We start from the raw sequence: 20393 nt of genomic DNA, 5'->3' as shown, positions 1-20393 counted from the left end.
TTACTTAAATGCACCAGGCGGGTCTGCCTAAGACTCAGGCAAGCAACAGTCGTTAGAAACCCTTGGGCACTGCCCGTGTGCTCAGTCCAGAGCCAGCAAATTGTAGGGGTGGGGACAGGTGGAGGGTGGCAGTCCCTGTGTTTGGCTGAGGCTCCAGGCTAAGAAGGTCACAGCCCCTGATTCAGAGAAGGAAGATAGGACCCAGTGGCCATCTGGTACAAACATCTCATTGGCTCAAGGGGAAACAGAAGCCCAGGTCAGGGGGGTACTGGCCCAAGGTCACAGAGTGTCCTGGCAGAGCAAGGCCAAGAGCCGTAGTGTCCTTCTCCAAGAACTCCACATGCCCTCCTTCTCCTCTGGCCATCCCACTGTCACATGAGTCCAAAGTTGACCCCAAAGTCTGTCACTAGGACACACCTTCGCCCCACAGTGCTCATTCCCTGCCCCTGGCCAAGCCTCCTGAGACCCCCAGCTGAACCAGCCACTCAGAGGACAGTGCCCTGGGTTGGAGCCCAGAGGATTTTCCTCCTCTAGCTCCAGCCTAGCTGTGACCAACTTCTACTGGGCAGGTGCCTGGACAGGAGCATCCAGGAGGGGGTGGGAAATGGGGACCATCCAATCCTGGCGTGACGGAGAGGTTCAGGGAAGTGGTCACGCCTGGACTGCCATCAGGCTTCCCAGGGAGGGCTCTGGCACCTGCGGACTGAGCCTGGGTGTTAACTTGGCACATCCTTCTCCAGCCATCCCTGAGATCCCCACCTATCAGGATGTCGTAGGTGAAGCAGTGTAGGAGGCTTGATGGTGCTGGCTGAGTTGCTGGCCCATGATGGGGTGGCTGAAGTCAGGTCTGGGATGTGGGAATTCAGGCTGACTGCGCCCTCCCCATCCCCACCAGGACCTCACTGATGTCTCTCAGAATCCTATTCTAAGAGAATCTCTCAGAATAATCCTATTCTAAGAGGACATTTGGACTCCCAGCAGAAGCTAGGACCTATGTATTGATTTTGTCACTAATTTGAGTAGCCAGTGTAGGGTCTCCGTGGGTGACTAAGAGTAAGTCGTCACCTTCTGAGCCTCAGTATGCCCATCTCTCAAAGGGGGTCAAATGCCAGGTAAGGCTGATCAGGAGGGGTAGGAGCTGGCCCTGGGAGGCTGCTGAGGCTACATATCTGCCAGGCACTGATCAGGGGCTCCAGGTGGGACTCACCAAGGTTGGGGCCAACACACTGGTTTATTGTACATCAGGCCCCCTGCTGAGGAGGGGGTTGGGGACTTGGTGCTCCCCCTCTAGCGGGGCACAGCACAGAGCTGGTAGGGGGAAGGGGTCACCAGGAAACCAAAGACACCATGATCACTGGGGCAGGGCTGCCCAGCAGGCACCGAGAAGCTGAAGCGCTGCAGGAGGCAGGTGAAGAAGAGGAAGAGCTCCATGCGGGCCAGGGGCTCCCCGAGGCATGAGCGGCGGCCTGTGGGTGGGTATGGGGGGTCAGTGAGCCTGGGGCCCAGGGCGCCAAGTCTCCAAGACTCTCTCAGGAAAGGTCAGAGAGCCAGGCTCCCCACAGGCACCTGCTGAGAAGGGCATGAAGGCCTCCTGCTTGACAAAGCGCCCCTGGGCGTCCAGGAAGTGCTCGGGGTAGAAGCGGAAGGGCTTCTTCCAGACTGTCTCGTCCTTCAGCACCGAGGACAGGTTGGTGATGAGCGTTGTCCCCTGGCAGGAGATGCCTGGCATGGATAGGGTCTGGGCTTGGGTTGCCCGGACCCCTGCCACCAAACACACATGGGCCACCTCTCTGCCTGGCACACACCTGGACTCTTTCAAGTCAATCTCAGTCCAAGAAGCTTCTCGGCACCTCCCCTGTCCCCATGGCAGGGCCACAGGACAGGCTTCTCCTGGGCGCCCTCACTCCCACCTGTCCCTGCATGCACAGCTCCTCCAAGACACTGTGGGACATTTTAGTTTGTCCTCCCCCACAGTCTTGGGATCTGAATGGACAGGGCCGGCCCTGCCTCAGCTTCATCCCCAAACCCACCTAGGCTCGGACAGTTGGTGCTCGTGCAAATGAGGATTAGTTGGCTTGGGTTCCAGTCCTCACCCCACCTGGCAATGGCCATGCTGGGGCTACCAGGGGGCAAGTGGAGCTGAGCTGATGTGAGGAGGGCCATAAGCCTACCTTGGGGATGAGGAAGCCCTGCACTTCAATGTCATGGGATGTCATGTGGGGTGCACCCAGTGGGATGATGTCCCCAAAGCGTTGCACCTCGTGGACCACAGCCATGGTGAAGGGCATGTGGGCCTGGTCCCCCATCTCTGGTCGCCGCGCCTGCCCTATCACCTCATCGATCTCCTGTTGGACACGGCCTGGACAGACAAGTGTTCCCACAGTGGTCAGAAGCCAGGGGGCTGGGCCTTGACATCCTCCTGACTCCTGTACAGGGGCTGTGCCCACAGGGAGGAGGAGGTCACTCTGACCTCTGAGCCAGGGCCCAGCCTGTGCTCAGAACTCCTGGTGGCCAGCCCAAGTTCAGGGCCCCCAGCCTGTCCCTCTCCCCCCTGGCCCATCCCACTGGGCCTCCAGGCTGTGCTCACGCTGCACGTCCTGGTGCAGGATCATGAGCAGGAGGGCCCAAGCCAACGTGGTTGAGGTGGTCACCATCCCGGCAGGGAACAAATCAGCCAACACCAGGCAGAGGTTCTCATCACTGAAGCTGGTCTCGGGGTTCCCCTTGACCTGGGCCATACAGAGAGGGTGGGCTCAGGGGCAGAGGAAGGAAACCCCAAATGGCCTCCCACTCTGCACCCATCACCCCAGGTGACTGATCACTGGGTGACACACAGGCCCCACCTTGCCTGGAAGCATCATGGGACCCTAAACCCAGAACCCATGTCCCTGTCCCTGGCAGCTCACCTTCTCCACCTCGTCCAGGAAGGCGTCAGTGAAGTCTCGGGGTGGCTGGGCCGGGTCCCGGGTCATCCTGTGCTCAGCAATCAGTTCATCCATCAGTGCCAGGAAGGTCCTATGCCCTGAAAAGGCCTTGGAGACTACACCCGGGATGTGCAGGAGCACTGGAATCGCGTTCAGCACCTGCGTTGGCCACAGATGTGCGGTCCTAGGTCCTCCCTGTACTCAGGTGTTCACCTTCACCAGTCTGGTCCCCATTGCTTCCAGGGTATCCCCAGTATGTCCTGGTTCCTCCCTTACTTTGGGCCTAAACCCTCACCTGGAGTGAATGCCAGAAGGATAAACCTAAAATCTACATCGCATGGGTTCTAGTTGCTTCTAAGGAAAGCAATACAGGTTCCTTAGCCCTCTCCTGGGGTCTGCTGACTCAACACCCCTCTATCCAAATCTTCTCCCGCGGAGGCCCCATTGCAGAGTGGAAGCCTCTTCCATGGAGCTCATCTGCAAGGCTTCTTGGCCCCCTCCACCCTCACACCTCGGGCACGAAGCCGCTCTCCTCCTTCAGTAAGTCCTCTGTTAGGTCCAATAGCCTGAGGAAGCGCAGGTCGTTGTACTCGAAGCGGCGCCCGAAGGTGAGGGAGGCAATCACATTGCTCACTGCTTTATTCAGCAGGGCGTTGGGGCTAAAGGGGCGTCCTGGAAGGGGTCGATGCATGTCAGGGGGTCGCCTCCATCTCCTCTTCCCTCGCCTTCATCCCTGTCTCCTGTCCCTCAGCCCAGCACTCACCGGCCTGGTCTGTGAAGGCGGCACAGAGGTACGAGGCCTCCTCGGTCACCCACTGCTCCAGTGACTTCTTGCCCAGGCCGAAGTTGCGCAAGGTGGACACGGAGAAGCGCCTCTGCTCTCGCCACGACTGCCCATAGCGGGCCATGACCAACCCTAGGGGCAGGTGGACTTGGGCAAGGCTCGGGTGCGCCTTGGCCCCGCCTCTTAGCGGATACCTGCTCACGGGCTGGTCGGTCCTTTCATCCATGTCAGGGACATGCCCTGGCCCCGCCCCTGCACACACAGTCCCGCCCCCATTCCGTACAGGCCCCGCCCCTTACTCTGCACATAAACCAAGTCCCCTCCCTTGCCCACACTAACCTCAATCCCTTAACCAACAAAACTAAGTCCCGCCCACTACCACCTGCCCAGCTGGGGACATGTACAGCTTTCTGCCCGCCCATATTGCTGGCCAGCTTTCCCCACTGGGGGCAGGGCTTGGCCCCACTCTTGGCTCTGCCCACCGTGACCCCCTTCCTCTTCAGAGAAGATCCCAAGCCGCCCCCTGCCCCGCCCACAGTGACTTCATCCTCCTTATTACAGCCACTTGGACATCCCCTTCCTGCTCACTGTACCCCCTCAGGGTCCACCCACTCTCTGTAAGGCCCTGCTCTCCGCTCTGCCCACATCCACCTCCCCACTTTTGGCACAGGCTCCTTACTCCACCTGCTGCCCCTTCAAATTTGCTGACTCTCCCCTGCATTGCAGGTCCACCACCTTCCCTCTGCTTGGCCCTGTCGGGTCTCGTGAGACTGCGGGCCCAGTCGCCGCCAGGCCACAGTCCCCCCTTCTCTGCTTACCTTCGGAGCGTGGCCCAAAGCCCAGGTGCTCGATGAAGGGGACAGGTGGGCGGTCAGAGGTGTCCTCCCCGTGGTCCACCAGCGCCTCCCGCATGGCCGCCAGCCCGTTGAGCACGACCACCGGCGTCCAGCCCAGCTGCATGCTGAACACGTCCCCGAAGCGGCGCCGCAGCTGCAGGCCAAGGGTCAAAGACATTCTGCAAACCCACCCCCTGCCAGCTGCTGACCACAGTCTCCTGGCGATAGCTTTGAAGGACCCGTGGGCCTCCAGCAGCAAGAGGGTGCAAGGACTTTATTGGGCCTCATGATGCTAGAAGTCACGTCTTCTATGGTGGAGTACCTCACGTTGGATCAGACCACCCAGCTACAACTTTGCAAAGTCACCAACATTGTGAGTAGGCCAAGTTAGCATCCCATTTCACAGGTAAACACACTGAAGTTCACAGAGGTGAGCAGTGAGGCCCAAGGTCTCACAGCAGCACAGTTTAAAGCTTGTCACTGTCCCCTCTCAACCTCAACTTCCTGATTTAAATGAGGCTCATGACCAGACTCCCCTCCCCACATCTCAAGACCTTTCCTCCTGATGTCCTCAGAAGGGACTCAAGCTCACATAACTTAAGCTCTGTCCAACTGGAACTGAAATCTTCTACCAGGTCCCACCCCTTTTCAGGCCTTTCTTGTCTCTGACCTTTGATTGGAAAATTCGAACAATCCTCCAGGCCCTTCAAAGATGCCCTCCCCCAGGAGGCCTCTCAAACCTGCCTGCCCCTTTCCACCCAGCTCCCTGTCCAGCCTGTGGCTTCCCCACCACCCACTCTCTGCCGCTAGGTGTGTGCCCAGAACCTCTGTGCCCACCCCCTACCTTCCTCACCCGAGTAAAGCAGCAACGGGGGTCCTGGAAATCCACCTGCAGCAGGTTGCCCAGCCCAGGCAGGGGCATGGGGCCTGCTGGGTAGCGTGTGGCCCAGTGTTGTCGCCGATGCATCAGGTCCACCAGGAAAAGGAAGATGGCCACAGCTATGGCCAGGGGCCCCAGTGTCTCCCCGATCAGCAGCCCCATGGCTGCCTCACTGGGTACTGGGCTCCTCTGGAAACACTGGCACCCCTCACCACACCAGGCACCTCAGACCAGGCCAGGCGGGGCACTCTTACCAACCCTGAGGGCTCGACCAGCCTGGGCCCTCTTTATGAAGGGAGCTGAGACTGGCCTTTGTACTCTGCCCTGAGCCTAGGTGTTGGTATCACTGTTTTGCTAAAGGGTGCAGGGAGGGGCCAGGGAAGGTCAGGTGCAGGAGTTGCCACAGAGTCCTCTCCCTGCTGCCCTCTCCAGGTGCTTACCAAGGGTGGGAGCGCGGGGAAAGGAAGGCCCTACACCCAGCCTGACTCCACAGCATTGTACAGGCTCTGAGGAAGAAGCAGGGGGTCTTTGGACTTGATCCTCCCTCCACCTGTCATATCAGGCTCACACTCCCTAATGTGGTCACAGCTTTGTCCCCAGAACACAGTCTTGCCTTTCCATATCTCACCTGCCTCCTCCTGAGTGACCTTGACCTCCCAGGTTTGTACTGGCACTCTCAGGGAGGTCACAATGATCAGAGGGATGAGGGGGAGGGGGGGAGGGATGAGGTTCTCTGTGTTCCTCACTTAACAGAAGTACACTCAACACACACAGACACAGATCACATACTTACAGCCACTCACACATTCAGACTCTACCCACATGCTTACATACAGCACACAAACACATGCACACACACATTTATACACCCACAAGACCACATACACATACACATTAACAGATGCACCAAACACACACACACACACACACCCCCAGCACCAGGGCACCTGATCTCAGTAGTTGCCTGGAGCTGATTCCCCTGACCCCTCCTCTCCCTACCTGGAGGCTGTGGGCAGTGATGCTGAGCACCCTCACCTGGCTGGCTGCTGGCTCAACTTTGGTTTCGGTTTGGTTGTGGCCTTTGCAGGTTTGAATCTGGGGGTGGGGAGGCAGCATTGTTGTTTTCAGAGCTCCCTAATCACCCAACCAGCCAGTTAGTTGCAAAGAGACCCTTCCTAAGTTCGTTCCAACTGGTCCTTGACCTCCTAGCTCTGGAGGCCACCCAGGTGATGAATCTCCTGGTGCCTGAGTCCACTTCCCTGACTCAGAGAAATGTGGGGTGGGCACTTGCCCTTGTTGACTGAGCTGCCAGGAAGCTCAGGGTACTAGGGTGGCTTAGCATAGGATGTCACTCTGTCCCCAGAGGAGGGAGCCTGCTTCCTCCTCCTCATTATCATTTTTCCTTGAACATCAGCTGCTCAAACACTTTCTAGAAGACAAGGGGATGGAAACCAAGTGGGGATGATGTAATTTCTTTACACCCTCACAGGCCTGCTGAGGACCACAAGAAATGGATTCTCAGGCCTCCCCCTTTGCTGGCCTCCTCCCTCTCCCTGGGCAGGTCCCCCCTGCTCCAGCCCCATCCCTCCCAACACTGACTCTGTGGTCCCTCAAGGAAAGATGCCAACCTCAGCACCACCTCGGGCCAGTGCATGCCACCTCCCAGCTGAAATTGTGGCTACCAGGCCCTCCCTCTTGCTCAGTCTCTTGCCCACTCCAAGCAGGGGGTGACCACACCATACCAGGGCAGGGCCACTGCCCACTGGCCTCAGCACCCTCCTTCTTCAACAAGAAAGGGGGTGGGATTTGAGGCTGAGTTTTTAAGTCAGTGAAGCTGATGGGGACTCTGAGGCCAAAACCCACTCAAATGGGAAGGCTCAGGAGCCCAGAGGCGGGGGACGGGGTAGGGGTCAGGCCTTCTCACCCATTGCAGGGGCATGTGAGGCAAGCCCTCATTCTGGAAACAGCTGGAAAACTCTTTTCCCCAGCTGAAGCAGGGCCTGCAGGAGGCAATCCAGATCCCTTTATGCCCCCAGTTCTCTCCATCATTCACTCCCCAACAGTAAGAAGACCGGCTTCTTCCTAGGGTGCCTCTGGACATCCCTGACTCACAGATGGTCACCCAGTGATGGGCTCCCCAGGGATGTGTCCCCTTGGTATTAGCTTTCAATGTTTGCAGTTCCTGCTTGGCTTGTGAAAGCTGCTCCTCCCCTTCTGAATTCCCACATCCCCACTCTCCTGCCAGCCCTGGGGCCAGAGGGTATGGGTTGCTGGGGTCTAGCTGGGCTGTCCTCAGTTTACCTGGCCTTCCATGCATCTTGCCTTGGTCAGGCCTTGGATTCTGTTCTACACCCACTGGTCGGACCATGTGCTAGATGCTGGGCTGGGCACTTGCAGCCTGGGGGGGAAGACGATGGTGGGCCCCTGCTCCACTATGCTCATGACCAAGAGGAGGAGTAGAAAGACATAGAGCTGACAGACCAGGCCAGCAGTGTGGAGACTGCTTTGAGGGTCCTGGGGACACTGCCCCAGGCTGGAGCAGGACTTTCTGGGAAGACCTCCTGGCGGACTTTGGCTGGCTTGGCACTGCATCCAAGGTGACGTGGCAGCAGGACCAAACAATTGCAAAGTCCTGTGCAGGAGGGTGAGGGGCAGTGGGCTTGAGTCAGCTTTGAAAGTCTGGATGAGGACTGGACTTGGGGGAACTGGAGTCGCTGGGTCTCCAGGAGACTGAGAGAGCCATTTTGAGGCCACTCAACAGACTGGGAAGACAAGACCGACAGGTACCTTGGGAACTCCCGGATCCGTTTCTCACCTCTTATTGGCCTCAGTTGAATGTCTTGCCCTTTGGACAGCAACTTTCTGCCCAGGACTGCCAGAGAATCAGGTGGTGTTGGGGGGCACAGAGAGCAGGATGGTCAGAGTGTTGGTCACACAGTGGCCCTGGATAAACTGTCTTTATGCCCCCATTGTTTTGGATGTGTCACACCCTCCCATACAGTCACCCTAATGAGGATATGAAGGGCAGGGACAGACAAGCCTGTAATTCAGGCAGAGCCTCCTGATACTAGGTGCCTGTTGTCCAGGATGGGGAGGCCTTGAGGAAACCTCATGAGTACACAGAACACACAGTACAATCGTGAGGCTGATGGCCTTTGTAATCATTGAGCACTTGCAGCTTCCATTGATCAGGCACTCCTGTGTCAGGCTCTGCTGCTCACTCCACATGTCTGCCCCATAGCCCTGTAAGGCAGGTGGCTTTATAGTCCCCAAGGCATGGAGGAGACTGAGTCTCAGGCGTCACACTAGGAGGTCAAATTCACAGATCAGCATTCCAGGTCCATCTCCAGATGCATTCTCTTCCTCAACATAAAAGTCCACATATGTCAAATCCACAGCCAACAGCATACTCAACAGTGAAAAACTGAAAGCTAGTCCTCTAAAAACCGGAACAAGACAAGCATGCCCACTCTTGCCACTCTTATTCAACATGGTCCTGGAGGTTTTAACCAGAGCAATTACTCAAGAAAAAGAAATAAAAGGGAAAAAATTGGAAAGTAAGAAGTAAAACTGTCACTATTTGTGGATGGCATGATTCTATAAATATAAAACTCTAAAGAATTCACCAGAACTATTGGAAATTATCAATGAATACAGTAAAGTTCCTGAGTACAAAATCAACATACAAAATTCAGTTGCATTTTTATATACTAATAATGAACTAACAGAAAGAGAAATCAAGAATACCATCCCATTTACAATTGCAACAAAAAGAATAAAATACCTAGGAATAAATTTAACCAAGGAGGTGAAATACCTGTACACTGAAAACTATAAGACATTATTGAAAGAAATCAAAGGACATGAAGAAATGGAAAGATAGTCCATGCTCATGGACTGAAAGAACAAACGTAGTTAAAATGTCCATATTAACTAAAGCAATCTACAGATTCAATACAATACCAATCAGAATCCAAATGACAATTTCATTGAAATAGAACAAAGAATGCTAAAATTTATATGGACCAACAAAAGACCCCAAATAGCCAAGCAATCCTGAGAAGAAAGAATAAAGTTGGAGGTATCACACTCCCTGAATTCAAAATATACTACAAAGCTATAGTAATCAAAACAGCATGGTACTGCCACAAAAAGAGACACACGGATCAACAGAACAGAATTGAAAGACCAGAAATAAAACCAGACATCTACAGACAGCTAATCTTCATTATAGGAGCCAAGAACATACAATGGAGAAAGGAAAGACTCTTCAATAAATGGTGTTGGGAAAACTGGACAGCCACATGCAAAAGAATGAAAGTAGACCATTATCTTACATCATATAAAAAAATTAACTCCAAGTGGATTAAAGACATGAAGGTTAGACCCGAAACCATAAAACTCCCAGGAGAAAATATAAGGATTACGGTCTTTGATATGGGTCTTAATTTCTTTTCGAATTCCATGCCTACTCAGGCAAGGGAAACTAAAGAAAAAATTAACAAGGGGCTGGTGCTGTGGCCTAGTTGTTAAGTTCAGTGTGCTCCTCTTTGGTGGCCTGGTTTTTGTTCCCAGGCACGGATGTACACCACTGATCTGCGGCCATGCTCTGGTGGCAACCCAGATACAAAACAGAGGAAGATTGGCACAAATGTTAGCTCAGGGCAAATCTTCCTTAAGCAAAAAAAAAAAAAAAAAAAAATTAGTTAATTAACAAAGGGGACTACGTCAGACTAAAAAGTTTCTGGACAGCAAAGGAAACCGTCAACAAAATGAAAAGACAATCCACTAACTGTGAGAAAATATTTGCAAATCATATATCTGGCAAGAAGTTAATTTTGAAAATATATAAAGAACTCATACAACTCAAGAAAAAAAATGAACAACCCCATCAAAAAACGGGCAAAGGATGTGAACAGACGTTTTTCCAAAGAAGATATACAGGCAACGATGGACAACAGGTGTTCAACATCACTAATTATTAGGGAAATGCAAATCAAAACTACAATGAGATATCACCTCACACCCGCCAGAATGGCTACAATTAACAAGACAAGAAATAACAAGTGTTGGAGAGGATGTGGAGAAAAGGGAACCCACATACACTGCTGGTGGGAATGCAAACTGGTGCAGCCACTATGGAAACAGTATGGAGATTTCTCAAAAAATTAAAAATAGAAATACCAGATGATCCAGCTATTCCACTAGTGGGTACTTATCGGAAGAACATGAAATCTATAATTCAAAAAGTTATATGCAGAGAGTGACGTCAGCATCATGGCAGAGTGAGCTTTCCCATAAAGTCCTCCCCCGATAAGATACAAGAAACAGATCAGTCACAGACCAACAATGGAATCCTACACAGCGAAAAGCAAGATTGGAAAGATCCACACTGCCACACATCTGAGAGTGGAACGTGCTGGGCCCCCGGAGGAAGTGGTGAGAGGTAAGGAGAACTCCTCTCCCTCCACATCAGATCAGCAATCCTGGTCCTCGCAGCTCCCAGAGAGGGGGGAGGGGCAGCCCTCTGTGGGGAAACCATAGCTCTTCGGGCTCTCTCAGCCAGTGGGAAACTCCCACACAGAGGACTCAGAACTGCTACGGGGTACCATCAACATCTGAGCACCCCAGGAGAGCAGATAAAGAGGGGCAAATGAGAAGCCCCCCATGCCAGGGACCCAACAGGCAAAAGAGAGAGCCCCCGCCCCTCCCCACAAGCTGGACCCTGCAGCTCAGCTGACCAGACCAGACCAAGCGACCGGCGGATTGCAGCGAACAGGCAGGCAGAGTGCAGGGGGCTCAGATTACACTGCCCTTTACCCCCACACAGTGGCAGTGGGTGGAAATTGCAACCAGATATTTCCAGGATGAGGAAAAACAAAGCCAATACAGGAACCACAATGCAAAGATACATGAAATCACCAGACCAGAAGGAAAATGACAAGCACCCAGAAACCAGCCCTGAAGACACAGAAATCCATAACCTAAACGACAGAGATTTCAAAATAGCTATCATAAAAAAACTCAACCAAATACGAGACAACACAGACAAACAATTCAATGAGATTAGGAGTTTCTTCACAAAAGAGATTGAAATCATAAAGAAAAACCAATCAGTACTGATGGAGATGAAGAACACAATGGAGGAGATAAAGGAGAATCTGGAATCTTTAAAGAACAGAGCTGATAATATGGAGGAAAGAATTATCATTATAGAGGATAGGAATACAGATATGCTCCAGATGGAAAAGGAGAGAGAACTAAGACTAAAAAGACATGAAGAAAGTCTCCGAGAAATATCTGACTCTATTAGGAAATGTAATATAAGAATCATAGATATTCCTGAGGGAGAAGTGAGGGAAAGAGGAACAGAGAGCCTATTCAAGGAAATAATAGCTGAGAACTTCCCAAATCTGGGGGAGGAACAGGAAATACCAGTAAGCAAAGCCAACAGATCACCTAAATACATCAACAGGCAAAGGCCCACTCCACGATATCTAGTGGTAAGGCTGGCCAAAGTCAATGACAAAGAAACAATACTATGGGCAGCTAGACAAAAACAAAAAATAACATACAAAGGAACTCTCATCAGGCTCTCAGCAGATTTCTCAACAGAAACTTTACAGGCTAGGAGAGACTGGAATGATATATTCAAAATACTGAAAGACAAAAACTTTCAGCCAAGAATACTCTATCCAGCAAAAATATCCTTCAAATATGGTGGAGAAATAGTACCTTTCAGATAAACAAAAGCTAAGGGAGCTCATGGCCACGAGACCCCCACTACAAGAAATACTCAAGAAGGCCCTCAGGCCTGGAAAAGAGAAAGGGAATACAAAGCTTGGAGCAAGGAGAAAAATAGGCAGACAAACTCAGAAAAATAGTAGATCTTTACCGGAGTAGGTTAGCAACCACTTAAATACCAAAATCAAAGATCAAAGAAAGGAATTCACCAAAATTAAGTTTAACCTCATCACTGTAAACACACAGCCACAACACAAGATAGAATAAGGTATAACAAGAATGACTTAGAAGGGGAAGAGGAAAGTGATTGAATTGACTTAGTATAAGGAAATAGGAGGCCATCAGATAATGGACTGTCTCATACACAAGATTTTTTACACAAACCTCAAGGTAACCACTAAACAAATAATTGAAACAAAATCACATATGATAAACAAAGAGAAAACTAGAAGAGTCATAAGACAGAACAACCAAACTGAATTGGCAGTCCGAAACAAATGGGACAAGAAACAAAGGAAATGCAAAAGAACCTGAAAATAAGTGACAAAACAGCAATATTAAACCCTCATATATCAATAATTACCCTAAATGTAAATGGATTGAACTCTCCAATCAAAAGATACAGAGTGCCAGGATGGATTAAAAAGCAAGACCCAACAATATGCTGCCTCCAGGAAACACATCTCAGCTCTAAAGACAAGCGCAGGCTCAGAGTGAAAGGATGGAAGACAATACTCCAAGCTAATGGCAAAGCAAAGAAAGCAGGTGTTGCCATACTCATATCAGACAAAGTAGACTTCAAGATAAAACAGGTTAGGAGAGACAAAGAAGGGAAATATATAATGATAAAAAGGAAACTCCACCAAGAAGACATATCACTTATAAATCTATGTGCACCCAACATAGGAGCACCAATGTACATAAAGCAACTATTAACAAATGTAAAAGGAGACATTAACAACAACACAATAATAGTAGGGGATCTTAATACCCCACTTAGATCAATGGATAGATCATCCAGACAGAAAGCAATAGAGAAATAGTAGACTTAAATGAAAAACTGGACGAGATGGACCTAGTAGACATATACAGAGCACTCCATCCAAAAACAGCTGACTACACATTCTTCTCAAGCACGCATAGAACATTCTCAAGGATAGATCATATGTTGGGAAACAAAGCAAGCCTCAATAAATTTAAGAAGATTGAAATCACAACAAGCATCTTTTCAGACCATAATGCTATGAAACTGGAAATCAACCACTAAAAAAAAATGGGAAAGTGACAAAACTGTGGAGATTAAACAACATGCTACTGAACAACCAATGGATCATTGATGAAATTAAAGGAGAAATCAAAAACTATCTGGAAACAAACGAAAATGAAAATATGCCATACCAAACCATATGGGATGCAGCAAAAGTGGTCCTGAAAGGGAAACTCATAGCGATACAAGCCCACCTTAACAAATAAGAAAAAGCCCAAATAAGCAACCTCAAATTATGCCTAACAGAACTAGAAAAAGAAGAACAAACAAAGCCCAAAGTCAGCAGAAGGAGAGAAATAATAAAAATCAGAGCAGAAATAAATGAAATTGAGACCAAAAAAACAGTAGAAAGGATTAATGAAACAAAGAGTTGGTTCTTTGAGAAGATAAACAAAATCCACAAACCCTTAGCCAGGCTTACTGAGAAAAAAAGAGAAAAGGCTCAAGTAAATAAAATTAGAAGTGAAAGAGGAGAAATTACAACAGATACCACGGAAATACAGAGGATTATAAGAGACTACTATGAGAAATTATATGCCAACAAATTGGACAATCTAGAAGAAATGGATAAATTCTTAGACTCATACAACCTCTCAAAACTGAACCAAGAAGAAATGGAGAATCTGAATAGACCAATCGCAAGTAAAGAGATTGAAATGGTAATCAAAAACCTCCCAAAAAATAAAAGTCCAGGACCAGATGGCTTCTCCAGTGAATTTTACCAAACATTCAAAGAAGATTTAATACCCATCCTTCTCAAACTATTCCAAAAAATAGAGGAAGATGGAACCTTCCTAACTCATTCTATGAGGCCAACATCACCCTGATACCAAAGCCAGACAAAGACAATATAAAGAAGGAAAATTACAGGCCAATATCGCTGATGAACATAGATGCAAAAATCCTCAACAAAATATTGGCAAACCGAATACAGCAATACATTAAAAAGATCATGCACCATGATCAAGTGGGATTTATACCAGGGATGCAGGGATGGTTCAACATCCACAAATCAATCAACGTGATACACCACATCAACAAAACAAAGAATAAAAACCACATGGTCATCTCAATAGATGCAGAGAAGCATTTGACAAGATACAACATCCATTTATGATAAAAACTCTCAACAAAATGGGTATAGAAGGAAAGTACCTCAACATAATAAAGGCCATATATGACAAACCCACAGCCAACATCATACTCAACAGGGAAAGACTGAAAGCCATTCCTCTGAGAACAGGAACGAGGCAGGGCTGCCCACTCTCACCACTCCTATTCAACATAGTACTGGAGTTTTTGGCCAGCGCAGTTAGGCAAGAAAAAGGAATAAAAGGAATCCAAATAGGCAATGAAGAAGTGAAACTCTCACTATTTGCAGATGACATGATTTTATATATAGAAAACCCTAAAGAATCCATTGGAAAACTATTAGAAATAATCAACAACTACAACAAAGTTGCAGGGTACAAAATCAATCTACAAAAATCAGTTGCATTTCTGTATGCTAATAACAAACTAACAGAAAGAGAGCTCAAAAAGATAATACCATTTACAATTGCATCAAAAAGAATAAAATATCTAGGAATAAATCTTATCAAGGAGGTGAAAGACCTATACAGTGGAAACTATGAGACATTATTGAAAGAAATCGATGATGACAAAAGAAATGGAAAGACATCCCATGCACATGGATTGGAAGAAGAAACATAGTTAAAATGTCTATATTACCTAAAGAAATCTACAGATTCAATGCAATCCCAATCAGAATCCCAATGACGTTCTTCACGGAAATAGAAAAAAGAATACTAAAATTCATATGGGGCAACAAAAGACCCCGAATAGCTAAAGCAATCCTAAAAAAAAAGAACAAAGCAGGAGGCATCACAATCCCTGACTTCAAAACATACTACAAAGCAATAGTAATCAAAACAGCTTGGTACTGGTACAAAAACAGACACATAGATCAAGGGAACATAATTGAAAGCCCAGAAATAAAACCACACATATACGACCAGCTAATTTTCAACAAAGGAGCTAAGAACATACAATGGAGAATGGAAAGTCTCTTCAATAAATGGTGTTGGGAAAACTGGACAGCCACATGCAAAAGAATGAAAGTGGACCATTTGCTATCGCCATTCACAAAAATTAACTCAAAATGGATCAAAGACACGAAGGTGAGACCTGAAACTATAAAACTCGTAGAAGAAAATATAGGCAACACACTATTTGACATTGGTCATAAAGGAGTCTTTTCGGATGACATGCCTACCCAGACTAGAAAAACTAAAGAAAAAATAAACAAGTGGGACTTTATCAGATTAAAGAGCTTCTACAAGACAAACGAAACCAGAATCAAGATGAACAGACAACCCACAAGCTGGGAGAGAATATTTGCAAAACATACATCTGACAAGGGGTTGATTTCTATAATATATAAAGAACTCACACAACTGAACAACAAAAAAACAAACAACCTGATCAAAAAATGGGCAGAGGAAATGAATAGACACTTCTCCAAAGAACATATACAGATGGCCAATAGGCACATGAAAAGATGTTCAACATCACTAATCATCAGGGAAATGTAAATCAAAAGAACACTAAGATATCACCTCACGTCCGTTAGAATGGCTATAATCACCAAGACAAAAAACAACAAGTGTTGGAGAGGATGTGGAGAAACAGGAACCCTCATACACAGCTGGTGGGAATGCAAACTGGTGCAGCCTCTATGGAAAACGGTATGGAGATTCCTCAAAGAATTAAAAATAGAGATGCCCTATGATCCAGCCATCCCACTACTGGGAATCTATCCAACGAACCTGAAATCAACAATCCAAAGAGGCTTATGCATCCCTCTGTTCATTGCAGCATTATTCACTATGGCCAAGAAGTGGAAGCAACCTAAGTGTCCCTCGACTGACAATTGGATCAAGAAAATGTGGTATATATATACAATGGATTACTACTCAGCCATAAAAAAAGACAAAATCGTCCCATTTGCAACAACATGGATGGGCCTGGAGGGTATTATGTTAGGTGAAGTAAGCCAGAAAGAGAAAGACAAACACTGTATGATCTCACTCATATGTGGAATATAAACCAACACATGGACAGAGAAAACTGTATTGTGGTTACCAGGGGCAATCGGGGTGGGGGGTGGGGGATGGGCACAAGGGGTGAAGGGAGACATATATATGGTGATGGACAAACAAAAATGGACAACCAAAAATTTGACAATATTAAAAACTATTAAAACATCAATAATAAAAAAAAAAGTTATATGCATCCCTATGTTCATCGCAGCATTATTCACAATAGCCAAGACACGGAAGCAACCCAAGTGCCCATCAATGGTTGGAAGGATAAATAAGATGTCGTATATATATATACAATGGAATACTAGTCAGCCATAAAAAGAGACAAAATTGTGCCATTTGGGACAACGTGGATGGACTTTGAGGGTATTATGCTAAGCAAAAGAAGTCAGACAGAGGAAGACAAACACCATATGATTTCACTCATATGTGGAAGACAAACACGTAGATAAGGAGAACAGATTGGTGGTTACCAGAGCGAATGAAGGAAGAAGGGAGGGCAAAAGGGGTAAAGTGGCACATACGTATGGTGAGATATAAAAAGTAGACTATTGGTGGTGAACACTATGCAGTCTATACAGAAACTGAAATATAATAATGTACACCTGAAACTTGCTATAGGCCAGTATGACCTCAATAAAATAATTTTTTGAAAATACTAAAAAAAAAAAAAATAAGGCAGACTCTGAGCTATGGCTCTACATGTTAAGTCACTGAGATTTATTGTTTTAGAAACACATTCAGCCCACCCTCGCTGGGCGTCTGCTCTGGTGAAGCTGCTGGGGTAGAGGGGAGCCCGCCCCCAGGGACTACGCATGTCACAAGTGTTCACCCAGCAGAGAAGGGTCCTCTGGACACTCCGACCTGAAACTTAGAGTCCAGGGGTGACGTCAGCACGATGGCAGAGCAGGAAGCCTGGGGCCCTGGGACCCAAGCGATGCGGAGCGACCCAGGGAGAGCGCGCTAGAAAGCAGGTAGGGAGCTGCAGCCCCAGCCAGGGCGCTGAGAAAGTTGGCGGCACTTTGCTCGGCTTGCCCCTCCCCCCACGGCATGGAGCGCCCGCGGAGGAAACCCCGCAAGTCCCCCTCCCCCTTGGGGACAGAAAGGTGCGTGGAAGCTGCGTGCAGCTTGTGGGGGCGCGGGCCTGGCTGCCTCACCTGACTCGCAGCGCGGACCCGCCCAGCGCAGCGCTGGGATCCAGGGGGAGACCCCCGCAGGGCGGCCGCGTCTGCAGTTTGCAGGTAGGCGCCGGGGGGCGCAGGAGGCCGGGGACAAGGAGCGAACAGAGGCTGGAAGGGGACCCTGTCAGGGCCCACCTCCCAGAGAGGTACCCTGGTTTATGGGTACAGGGCTTCGTCTTGGCAAGATGAAAAAGTTCTGGAGATCCTTTGAAAAACAATGTGAATATACTTAACACTACTGAACCGTACACTCGCTGGTTGAGATTGCAAATTTTGTTGTGTTTTTTACCACGATTTAAAAATTCTTAAAACTGTATACATCTCCACTACACACCTATTAGAATGGTCAAATCCAGAAAACTGAGAACATCGAATGCTAGGAGGATGTGGAGCAACAGGCGGTCTCATACATTGCTGGTTAGAATGCTAAATGGCACACTTCCTTACAAAACTCAACATTCTTACCATGTGATCCAGCAATCATGCTCCTTGATATTACACCAAAGGAGGTGAGAACTTGTGTCCACAGAAATCCTGCACACGGAGGTTTACATTAAATTTGTTCCTAATTGCCAACCCTGGAAGCAACCAAGATGTCTTTCAGCAGGTGAATGGATACTGTGGTACATCCCAACAATGGAATATTCTTTAGCACTCAAAAGAAATGGGCTTTCAAGCCATGAAAAGCCATGGATGAACCTTAAATGCTTATTACCAAGTGAAGAAGGCAATCTGAAAAGGCTACATACTGTGTGATTCCACCTATATGACATTCTGGAAAAGGCAAAACTATGGAGACACAAAAAAGATCAGTGTTTGCCAGGGGCTGGGGGAGGGAATAGGTGGACAGAGAGGATATTTAGGGCAGTGACTTCTCTGTATGATCCTATAATGGTGGATACATGTCAGTGTACATTTGTCCAAACTCATAGAATGTACACCACCAAGAGTGAACCCTAATGGAAAGTATGGACTCTGGGTGATAATGATGTGTGAATGTGGATCCTGGCCCCACCCCATGCCATGCTCTCACAGTCCTGCCCCCTTTTACAGGCCTGCCCTCTGCACCTGCTCGAACAGTCCTGCATCTCTGGGTCAGGCCCACCCCCCGCCAATTCCCCCAACCCCCGATGCCTTGTCCTTTCCAGCCCCCAAGCCCACCCACTTTGACTCCCCTTCTAACAGCAGATAGTTCTTGGCCCCAGCCCCTGTCATTGCTCACGCAATCCCGCCCCCTTTCACTACACACCTGGTCCTCTGAGAGGCCCACACTCCTCCTGCCCCAGCCCTGATACAGGCTCCTTCCTCCATGCCCTGGGCCCACCAATCCATAGCCTTTCTCTCTGCTCCACGTTTGAGACCCACGTGTCTTAGGCCCTGTCTTGTCTCCAGGCACTAGGGGCCCAATCTCCACCAGGACATGGTCTGCCCCTCCTCCGATTGCCTGGGGCGACACCGCAACCCAAGCGTGAGATCCAAAGAGCAGTGGGCAAGTCCTGGGCAGGTGCCTGAGCACAGCCGCCCGCCCGAGGAGCATGACCTTGGGCCTCCAGCCAGCTGCAGACCTTCGTCTCCTGGTGCTGGCCTTGAGGGACAGCTGGGCCCCCACCATTGCAGGTACAGAAGATTATCTGGTCTTGTGACGTTGGGGATCATATCCTCTACCATCGAGGACTTCACGTTGGATCAGACCACCCAACTATGACTTTGCAGAGGTCACCAACATTGTCAGTAGACCAAGTTAGCATCCCATTTTACAGGTGAAGAAAGTGAGGGTCACAGAGGTGAGCAGTGAGGCCCAAGGTCTCACAGAAGCAGCAGATTTGAACTGGTCACTATCCCTTCTCAACGTCGATTTCTTTATTTCAGTGGGACTCATGACCAGATTCCTCTCCCCCAGTCTCAAGACCTTTCCTCCTCATGTCCTCAGAAGGGACTCAGGGTCACATAATTTAAGCCCTGTCCCACTGCATCCCAAACCCATTACCAAGTCCAACCCCGCTCCAGGCCCTTGTCCTCTCTGACCTCTGATTGGAAAATTCAAACTGCCCTCCAGGCCCTGAACAGATGGCCTCCCCCAGGAGGCCTCTCAAACCTGCCTCCTCCTTTCCCCCCAGCTCCCTGTCCAGCCTGTGGCTTCACCCACCCCCACTGTGTGCTACCAGGTTGAGTCCCCAGGGCCTCTGCTTCCCCCTCCCATACCATTCTCACCCAAGTAAAGCAGCAAGGCAAGTCTGGATGTCCACCTGAAGCAGGTTGCCCAGCCCAGGCAGGGGCATGGGGCCTGGTGGGTAGCCTGGGTCCCAGAATTGGTGACTGTGCATCATGTCCACCAGGAGCAGGAAGATGGCCACAGACAGGGCCAGGGGCCCCAGTGTCTCCCCGGTCAGCAGCCCTATGGCTGCCTCAGTGGGTACTGGGCTCCTCTGGACACACTGGCACCCCTCACCACACCAGGAACCTAGGACCAGGCCAGGCAGGGCACTCTGACCAAGCCTGAGGGCTGGACCACCCTGGGCCGTCTTTATAAAGGGAGCTGAGACTGGCCTTGCCCTCAGCCCTGAGCCAAACTTTTGGGATGACTGTGCTGCCAGAGGGTTCAGGGAGGGTCCAGGGAAGGTTAGGGCAAATGTGGCCCCAGAAGTACTGTCCCTCCCCCATCTCCTGCAGCTG

General features: G+C 49.3%; 1 protein-coding gene across 3 annotated transcripts; it reads right to left on the bottom strand.

Annotated features, from left to right (window-relative positions):
* Window positions 1-1286: 1286 nt before the first annotated feature.
* On the bottom strand, window positions 1287-5586 carry LOC131421537 (vitamin D(3) 25-hydroxylase-like). 3 transcript variants are annotated; one of them, XM_058568227.1, is made up of 9 exons: window positions 5398-5586; window positions 4527-4698; window positions 3688-3840; window positions 3436-3596; window positions 2907-3083; window positions 2588-2729; window positions 2172-2416; window positions 1567-1708; window positions 1287-1466 (listed from the first exon to the last, which is right to left on the bottom strand). In XM_058568227.1, exons 1-9 carry the CDS (start codon window positions 5584-5586, stop codon window positions 1288-1290), a joined length of 1560 nt encoding a protein of 519 aa, XP_058424210.1. In that variant the 3' UTR covers window position 1287. The 3 variants fall into 3 exon arrangements, with proteins under 3 accessions (XP_058424210.1, XP_058424211.1, XP_058424212.1); XM_058568228.1 differs by having other exon boundaries at window positions 2172-2359; XM_058568229.1 differs by lacking the exon at window positions 3688-3840 and having other exon boundaries at window positions 2172-2359.
* Between the last annotated feature and the right edge of the window lie 14807 nt (window positions 5587-20393).

The sequence above is a fragment of the Diceros bicornis genome, chromosome 25, assembly GCF_020826845.1.
Source record: "Diceros bicornis minor isolate mBicDic1 chromosome 25, mDicBic1.mat.cur, whole genome shotgun sequence".
NCBI classification, from domain to species: Eukaryota; Metazoa; Chordata; class Mammalia; order Perissodactyla; family Rhinocerotidae; genus Diceros; species Diceros bicornis.
Note: the sequence above shows the minus strand (reverse complement) of the source record. Positions and strands in the feature narration are given on the sequence as shown.

Coding starts and splice junctions, on each gene's coding strand:
- LOC131421537 (XM_058568227.1), bottom strand. CDS start 5,586: ATGGGGCTGCTGATCGGGGAGACACTGGGGCCCCTGGCCATAGCTGTG. Junction 3,841..4,526: donor CTTTGGGCCACGCTCCGAAG/GTAAGCAGAGAA, acceptor ACCTGCCCCTAG/GGTTGGTCATGGCCCGCTAT. Junction 3,597..3,687: donor CGCCTTCACAGACCAGGCCG/GTGAGTGCTGGG, acceptor GACCCCTTCCAG/GACGCCCCTTTAGCCCCAAC.